This window comes from Pteropus vampyrus, unplaced genomic scaffold, assembly GCF_000151845.1.
Source record: "Pteropus vampyrus isolate Shadow unplaced genomic scaffold, Pvam_2.0 Scaffold210, whole genome shotgun sequence".
In the NCBI taxonomy this organism is placed as follows: Eukaryota; Metazoa; Chordata; class Mammalia; order Chiroptera; family Pteropodidae; genus Pteropus; species Pteropus vampyrus.
In genome coordinates, this window is record NW_011888991.1 from 2,498,444 (window position 1) to 2,506,796 (window position 8,353).

The 8,353-nt window shown below is 54.6% G+C and overlaps 2 protein-coding genes across 7 annotated transcripts in view; one reads left to right on the plus strand and one right to left on the minus strand.

The window, feature by feature from the left end:
* The window catches only part of DNAH1 (dynein axonemal heavy chain 1), a 72,254-nt gene extending 70,067 nt beyond the window's left edge, over positions 1-2,187 (plus strand). Inside the window, exons 74-77 of the mRNA XM_023538030.1 lie at positions 43-173; positions 570-921; positions 1,247-1,481; positions 2,019-2,187. Of these exons, the coding sequence (XP_023393798.1) occupies positions 43-173; positions 570-921; positions 1,247-1,481; positions 2,019-2,140 (840 nt within the window). The 3' untranslated portion in view covers positions 2,141-2,187. The remainder of the gene's footprint in view (positions 1-42; positions 174-569; positions 922-1,246; positions 1,482-2,018) is intronic.
* A 526-nt stretch (positions 2,188-2,713) lies between these two features.
* BAP1 (BRCA1 associated protein 1) overlaps positions 2,714-8,353 on the minus strand; it is a 9,179-nt gene continuing 3,539 nt past the window's right edge. For 2 of the 6 annotated variants that reach the window (XM_011372562.2, XM_011372560.2), the window contains 9 exons: positions 7,835-7,958; positions 7,405-7,552; positions 6,713-6,897; positions 6,118-6,251; positions 5,089-5,567; positions 4,814-4,974; positions 4,456-4,548; positions 4,259-4,331; positions 2,714-4,055 (listed from right to left, as the gene is read on the minus strand). In XM_011372562.2, the coding sequence (XP_011370864.1) occupies positions 3,922-4,055; positions 4,259-4,331; positions 4,456-4,548; positions 4,814-4,974; positions 5,089-5,567; positions 6,118-6,251; positions 6,713-6,897; positions 7,405-7,552; positions 7,835-7,958 (1,531 nt within the window). In that variant the 3' untranslated portion in view covers positions 2,714-3,921. The remainder of the gene's footprint in view (positions 4,056-4,258; positions 4,332-4,455; positions 4,549-4,813; positions 4,975-5,088; positions 5,568-6,117; positions 6,252-6,712; positions 6,898-7,404; positions 7,553-7,834; positions 7,959-8,353) is intronic. The other 4 variants (XM_011372561.2, XM_011372563.2, XM_023538036.1 and 1 more) reach the window with 3 other exon arrangements.

Below are 8,353 nucleotides of genomic sequence, written 5' to 3' on the forward strand. Positions count from 1 at the left end.
GTGGGGGCAGCCCTGACCCCCAGTATCCCTTTGCCCTTACAGATAGTACAGGATGTGGCCCAGAACATTCTGCTCCAGGTGCCTGAGCCCATCAACTTGCAGTTGGTGATAACCAAGTATCCGGTGCTGTATGAGGAGTCAATGAACACGGTGCTGGTACAGGAGGTCATTCGGTAATCCCCCCACCACCACCAGCCCTGAGTCAGTGGACCAAAGGGCTGTAGAGAAATGACAGCAAGAGCTACTATGGGCCAGGTGCCATGACAAATGCTATAAATCTATCCTCTAACTCAGCCACATTCTTATTGTTCCCATTTTACAGATGAGCAAACCAAGGCCCAAAACGGTTACATGAACAGTCTAGGGTCACACACTTGCTAAGGGCCAGAGCGGGGATTGATACCAGTATGTCCAAGCAGTTCTATGCTCTCTCTCTCTTAGCCTCTATGTTTGGCCATTGTTTTTTTTGTTTTGTTTTGTTTTGTTTTGTCTATGGCCTACAACTGGAGAGTATAGATACTGCCACATGGCCCTGGCCCACTGCCTGCCTCCTTGCTACTGGCCCATAGGTACAACCGGCTGCTGCAGGTGATCACACAGACACTGCGAGACCTGCTCAAGGCGCTCAAGGGGCTGGTGGTGATGTCCTCGCAGCTGGAGTTGATGGCTACTAGCTTATACAACAACACTGTGCCTAAGCTCTGGAATGCCAAGGCCTACCCATCGCTCAAGCCACTGTCCTCATGGGTCATGGATCTGCTGCAGCGCCTAGACTTCCTACAGACCTGGATCCAAGGGGGCATCCCAGCCGTCTTCTGGATCAGTGGCTTCTTCTTCCCCCAGGCTTTCCTGACAGGCACGCTGCAGAACTTTGCACGCAAGTCTGTCATCTCCATCGACACCATCTCCTTTGATTTTAAGGTCTGGACACAGCTATGGCCAGGTCAGGTGACAGGCTGAGGTACGGCCCAGATAGGAGGAACCTGAGGCCACAGATGGCTGACAGATTCGGGAGATCCCTGAGTGGGGGTTGTGGGTGGGCAAGGAGAGCCAGGCCAGAAGAGACCATGAGCCCTAGAGAAATTCCTGGGGGCAGGATACAGACTGCAGGCTACCAGCTAAAATGGAAAGTGAGTGATAGGCAGGCAGGCAGAACTCTCAGGAGGGAGTCTGTACTTCTAGACCCAAATCCTAATCCAGATTCTGGGTGTTGATATGTGTGGGCGTGTCTGTGTGCCCACCACAGGTGATGAGCCAGTCAGTGTCAGAGCTCAAGCAAAGGCCCGAAGAGGGGTGCTACATCCATGGATTGTTCCTGGAAGGTGCCCGCTGGGACCCCACGGCCTTCCAGCTGGCTGAGTCTCGGCCCAAGGAGCTATACACGGAGATGGCCGTTATCTGGCTCCTGCCGATGCCCAACCGCAAGATCCAGAACCAGGCCTTCTATCTGTGTCCCATCTACAAGACACTGACCCGTGCTGGTACAGGACCCAGGGCAGGGAACCTATACAATAGGTGGGGGCCCAGGACTGGGCCAGCCCAGGCCAGTTAGTGTGACTCAGGTTAGCGGAACAAGATCGCTGACAGGGGTCAGTAAGCAGTGGTGAGACCAAAGGGGCAAAGGCAGAGCCTGGTGGCAGCTCAATCCATAAAAGTAACCCCTGAGCTCACCATCTTCTTGCCTTCCTCAGCAGACCCACCTTGGGTCCTGGGAACCCAGCCTGACAATGGAGGTTCAACGTGGGTAACTGAGGCCTAGAGAAAGGGGATAGGCCTATGCTAGGTCCAAGAGGAAATGAGCAGTGCCATCAACTCTCCCACTGCCACCTATCCTCAGTCAGTGCATTAACCTTGGGCAGGCCTGAACATTGGCCAGACTCATTCACCAGGCAGGTTTCCTCTTGGGTCAGGGACCCCTCCTTGTCCCCAACTCAGTCTACCAAATCCATTTCCTTTACCCTGTCCCCGCTCCAGTTTTGGCAAACAACTTAACCCTCACCACTTGTTACCTGCTCTAGGAACACTATCAACCACTGGCCACTCCACCAACTACGTCATTGCTGTGGAGATCCCCTCCAACCAGCCCCAGCGACACTGGATAAAGCGTGGTGTGGCCCTCATCTGTGCCCTGGACTACTAGATTTGGACCGAAGGGTGGGGGCCATTAAAGTTGAGTTTTCTAAGCAGTCCAGTTGAGCCTTACCTGCTTACATCAGACCCCTTCTGCAGAACTCACTGCCAGGGAAAGTGAACATAAGGGGCTGCAGCAGCCTCAAAAGAATGTGGCTAACAGGGGGAAGAGTCAGAGGTGGCAGCTTTGACATGCTGGACCTGTCCAAGTGCAACAAGGAGAAAGGTGATCCCTACGAGGTGTGAGAGCCCCTCCAGGGAGAGCACTAGAGGAAGCCCGGCCTCATCACCCAGAGCCCCACCATCTCCCAGGTTGCAAATCTATCAGATCTGGTAAAAGCCATGGTATGGCCCTCTCCTCCCAAAATACACCTTGCACACAATTCTTCAGTTTCCATAGCCCACCTGAAGGCCCTCCTTACCTCAGGTCCTAAATGCTAAGCTTAGAGTCCTAAGAATCTCTGCCCCAGAAGTCTGGATGCCCAAGAATGCATATTTCTCACCTCTCTGGTCACAGGTGTGGTTAGGGTCCTCACCCCTATCAGCCTAGACTTCAAACCTCAGGCCAGTAACAAGACAAAGGTTCATTTTTTAGTTTTATTCATTCATTGATCCAATATTTACAGGGGCTCAAGGGGTCGGGCTGTGTTCAGCACAGAGAGGCAACTGCCATGCCTGTCAGCTGTCTCCCACCCCGCTTCTCTGCCTTCCCTCCCCCCCACCACTATGTACAGATAAGGGGCCTGCTTGGATTACCTTCAAAGCCATCTGGCAGAGGCCAAAGGACTGTTTAGGGCCCAAGCTCCAGAGGCAGTGCTTGGCCCGTTACCCTTTGGCATCAGGCCCTCTGGGAACATGGGGGCTCCAACTGGTTGTCTTGGTCCTGTTCCTGACCCTAAATGCCTTGCAGAGGCTATGGAAGCTGGCATGGCAGGAAAAGCTGAGTGGTGCCAGTTTCCTGCAAGCATCCCTGTCTCTGCTACCCCTAAGAGGGAGATATAGTAATACTGAGGGGCTGGGCAGAGGCTCCTCTGAGCCAGGCTCCAGGGACAGAGTCCAGAAGCTCAAGGCAGACCCATTATCAGGGCCACAACACTGAAGGCCCAGAGCCTTGCCACAGAGAGCAGACTTGACAAGCCCAACTGGAATGAGGGAGTTAGAAGCCACCAAACAGCTTAAACACTCCTCTTTCTCAGGCCATGGGACCCCAGAGGCTGCTCACTCCACCCCCACTGGGACACTCTACTCCCAACTCAGCCCAGCAGCTGGGTCCCTGAGTTTGGAGGTCTCCCTGGAGGAACGAAAAGCAGACCTGACTTCCTCAAAACTAGAAACAACCAGCAGCTGGGGCCAGCATAGCAGGCCAATGCCCACCCAGGCCCCACCAAGATGACAGCTATTAGAAGACAAAGTCAGGAAACTGGCTATGTCAACACAGTGGTGGCAAGATGGGCCAGAGCCCAGAAAAATAGACATCTCTGTAGGCAAAATATATATTCTGCTGCCCAGGCAGAAAGGCCAAGTCCTGCAGCTCCACAGCCAGCTGTGGAGGAAGCTGCAGCATCTCACTGTGCCCCAGCTCCAGCTGCTGCTTCCTGAGCACTATGGGGCTGACCTGCCCTACCAGGCCCAGAGGCACAACGCAGGAAATCTCGGCCTGGCTCCCATTCCCAGGGTCTGGGCTCTCTGGCTGGACCTATTCAGTAATACTGGGAAGGGGGTAGTAGGGCAGGGAAGCCCTGGTGAGGGCCACACGGCAAGAGCGGGCTATAGAGTCAGGGCCAGCAGTCCTCATTGGCGCTTGGCCTTGTAGGGGCGCGAGCGTTTCCGCCGGTCAGGCTTCCGCTGCTTGTGGAGCCGGCCAATACTGACCCCTTGCCGCCGCCTCACTGAAATGTTCTGTTCCACCAGGTTAGCCAGCATGCCTGTGGAAAGGTAGAGGCCCTTGAGCAGGTGGCTGGATGATCAGCAGCCACCTGTTCAACAGGCCCAGAGCTAAGGTTCTCACAACCTTTCCTGAGCCCCATAGTCTGCTCAAACCTCAGTAGAGGCCTGACAGAGGGGGGACCTGAGGGGCATGGCCCACAGCAAGTCATGCCAGGTAAGATGCAATAGTGAGTCCCCTCACCTTCCTGAGCCAGCATGGAGATGAAGGTGCAGATGAACTCATCATAGTTGTGGGTTCTTCTCTGGTCGTCAATCTGTAGGAGAAAAGGATGAAGGTACTGTAGCCCATTTCCTCAGAGCGGCCACCAGCTGACCTTGGGAGGTTGCATTTCTTGGAAGATAGGGGCAGAGGACCAGCCAGCGGGAAAGATGACCCACCTTGAACTTCTTCCTCTTCTCTACCTCTTCCTTGAGGCAGGCCTCATAGTTTGCAATCTCAGCCTCCACACACTTCAGCAGTGCCAGGAGCTCCTGCCAAAACCCAGCATTGCACCCATAAGTAGGGGCTGGTCAGCAACAAAGCCACACTACCAAGCAGCAAGAGGCAAGGAAAGCAGCCAGATTGCCTGTAGCTGGCTGAGACCCCTGCCACTACGCAACACAGACAGCCTTTCTGGTGCCTAGCTTCAGCCACTAACCTTGACACCAAACTTCCAATCAAGAACTCAGCCCTGGGCAGCAGTGCCCCAGGTCCTTCCTTCTGCCAGGATTAGAAGAGAAAACCACACGGGCTCACCTTGGGTGAGTACTTCTCCCCACTCAAGGGCTCACCAGGCCTGACCAGCCCAGCCTTCTCTCTGCCATCTACAGCTTCCACCACCTCCTTCTCCTCTGGGCTGCCAGACACATGGCTGCCTTGGCTCGGTCTGATGGAGGGTGAAGAACCCTTCCCACTCTCTGGGGAAAAAAGGCATGAAAAGACTCATCAGAGTGCAGGACACTGGTCACTTGGCCACCTCCCTCCTCCTTCTTTGGTACACCAAATGGCCAGTGGGCCAGCCCAAGACCCACCTATCAGTGCCAGGGGACTCAACACACCATCCTCAGCCAGGTGTAGCAGGCCTGTGCTGATGATAGGACCCAGGTCACGTACAGCACGATTGTAGCGTATACAGTCAACACGTAGCAGGCTGTCATCCTCTCCAAAGAGCACCTTGGAGATGTGGGAGGTGACAGGGCTGGAGGGCCGCGTTGGGTTGGCTGAGCGGATAGGTGAGCGCAGTGGTGAGTTGAAAGCGCTGCCAATCTCGGAGGCTGTGTCTGTGCTCTCATTGCTGGGGGTGGGCGAGGGCTGCGAGTGTGTGGGCACTGCAACAGCTGGACTCCCAGCCCCGCTGCTGGTCTTGATGGACAGGGGAATCGAGAGGTCTTTCTGGGACTCTTTGAGTTTCTCAGCCAAGACGTTGATAGTATTGGGCTGCAGTACCGACAGCTGTCCATCCCCAGAGCCACTCAATGGCCCTGTCTTCCCTGGCCCCTTTCGCTTATACCTGTGGGGCCCAGGGAGAGGTAAGCCAAGGAAATGGGCCAGGTGACCACATACCCAGCAATGCCCAGAATTGTCTGAATACATCCTGGCATCCAGGGACTGACCCTATAGCTCCTCACAATCAGTCCAGTAGCCTGACCCAGCCACATCAAGCCTGGCACCCTAACCTCAGACAGTTGAAGCCAGGTGTCCCCAAAGGACACCTCCAGTTGCTGGCTTTTTGCCAATATCATATCTTCCAGCAAAGCTACCCCTGCCTCATCTCCTCCATCCCTGCCTCATCCAATTCTTTAAGGCCTAGCCAAAAGTCCACCTCCCAACAGGACATGTCTTGATGTTTGGTTAAATATGCTCAGCCATACCCCCCAGCACTCCAAAAATGTCTTGGGACCTGAAGTTAGCCCCTTCATGCCAGCTTCCCCCAGGGCCCTACACTCACCAGGTGCTCAGCACTGTCTATCTGCTGAGGGGCATTCTAAGACATGGGCTGGAATATTCAAGATAGGGTATGCAACACTCAGCACTTCCAGCCTTACAGAGCTGAGGCTGACCTGATGGCAGAGTTAGTGTTCTGCACGTCATCCTCCTCATCATCCTCATAGTCGTCCTCATCGTCTGAGTACTGCTGGGGTGGGCGGACTGGAACTCGGCTGCGGCCCACACCTGCTGCCAGGTCTTCCTCCTCCTGGGGCAGAGACCCAGGGCAGCCATAAGCAGGGATCAGTCAGCCCAGGCTTGGTACAGCACTCATAGCCGGAGAGAAAACCAACATGGCTCTCCAAGTTGAGTCCACTGAACCCCTCCAGGTGCTCCAGAGCCCACCCTTGGCTCCTAGGGAAGCTGCTGCCCACCCACACTAACAGCCTATGCAGGGCTGCTGAGACAAAGAGTGCCCTGAAACATTTTGCCAGCAGAACTCTACCCACAGAGTTGTACCCAACGAATGTGATCTAAATGTTCAGCCCCATAGCCATTAGGCTGGATTTAAAGTTAGAGAAGCTCTCTTTGCCTCCCGAAGCCCCCATGAGTATCAGAAGAACCAGGCCCAGGTAGATGATGAACACCTAGGAACCATCTGAAAAACTGCCTATGGCAACCTCTCCAAAGAATCCTAAATGGAATTCTGCAGGGGCACTCCCAGCTCACCTGCATGGGGGACTTGGCATAGTTGTGATTATCCAGAAAAGCCGGCAGTCGCTGGACAATGGGAGTGGGGTTTGGGGGAACCCCATTGAGGCTGCTTCCTGGAGGCTTCACCACCAGCTTGGGTTTGCTAGGAGGGCTGTGCGTCAGGGCTTGTGGGCATGAACTAGCCACCTCCTCCACACCATCTGAGTGGTGAAGGAGCACAGACAGGACCTTCAGCCAGATCCTCAAGAAAAGCTGTCCCCAGACCACTATCTCCCCAGTCCTGTGACACAGCACTCCTCCCCTCGCTTTCCAGAGAATAGCTGAGCCAGCTGGTGGAATGGAAGTCAGTAAACTCTAAGTCATGTGCCCACAGAGACACAGAGGACAAGGTGGAAAAAGAGAGAGAGGTGGAAAGAAAAAAGCTTCTAAGAAAACCAGAAAGGGAATATAAATTACAGAGAAGGCTCAGGGGCCCGTGGGCCTGTAGTAATGGCAGCTCTATACAGGTGCCTTTCTCTAGGGAAAAACTGCTCTCCCTCCATGTTCTAGTGGGAGAGGGCTACAGGCACTGGCCTTCATACCTCCCATAGAAGCTTCTGAACCACTGCCCAAATGTTGCCATAGAAAAAGACTTGCTCTACTTGGGTCACCCAGGTCACGCTGGGGGTGTAGAAGGGGCCCATGAGAGGCCCTAAAACCCCCAATACCTGTGTGGGTGCTCTCAGAGGCTGCGGGGACCCTGCCTGCCTCCAGAACCAGGGGGGACTTGCCACTGGCTGGTTTGGACTCCTCAGGCAGCTGCGACTCTTGAGATTTGTGGGTCTGAATCAGCTCTGGTTGTGTTACCCTGATCAGCTGAAAACAGAATCCAAGGCTCAGAGTAGTGAAGGCAGCCCCAGCCTCTACCTTGGACAGCTAAGAGTCTTGGCTCTGCCCACACCAACAAAACAGCCAAACTCAAGCCTCTTTTTAAAAACTACTTTCCCTACTCACCCCAAGGCCCACCTTTCGATGGGTGCAAAGGAGGGGAGTGGTTAGTTGAAGCCAAGATCCATGACAGAATGGTTTGGGAATCAGAGACAAATGTCCCAGTGAGAAGGGGATGGCCAGGCAGGGAACAGGAAAGAGGGTACCCACCTGCTGCAGGGCCTCCAGTACTGTCTGACGGTTCACCTTCAGCACATGCAGCCTGGCCTCATACTTGATCCTGCGGTCGGGCACCACCGCCATCAGGTTGAAGCGGATGTCATGGTAGGGCTCCCTGCAGTCACAGCTACAGCTGTGAGGGCAGCTCCCACCCCAGCCCCACCATCAGCCATAGGTACAGACCCCACTCCAACAAGTAGGCAGCAGATGGCCATGCATGCAAGGTACCTGAGATGGTACCTTCCAATGGGCTGTATGAGAGGCCTGGCAGGAAATGAGCCAACACACCTGCACCACCTAGGGCTCCACCAAGGGCTGCCTGCCCCTCCAGAGCCTATCCTAAAGCAGGCCACAGGCAGCCTGGGCAGAAATAGGGTAACAAGTTGGGAACTCAAGACCTAAGCTCAATCTTGCCAGATTCACTATGTGGCCTTGCACAAGTCAACTGACTTCTCTCTGCCTTGGTTCCTTTTCCTATGTCCCTCTCAGTGGAAACAAAGCTTTAAGGGA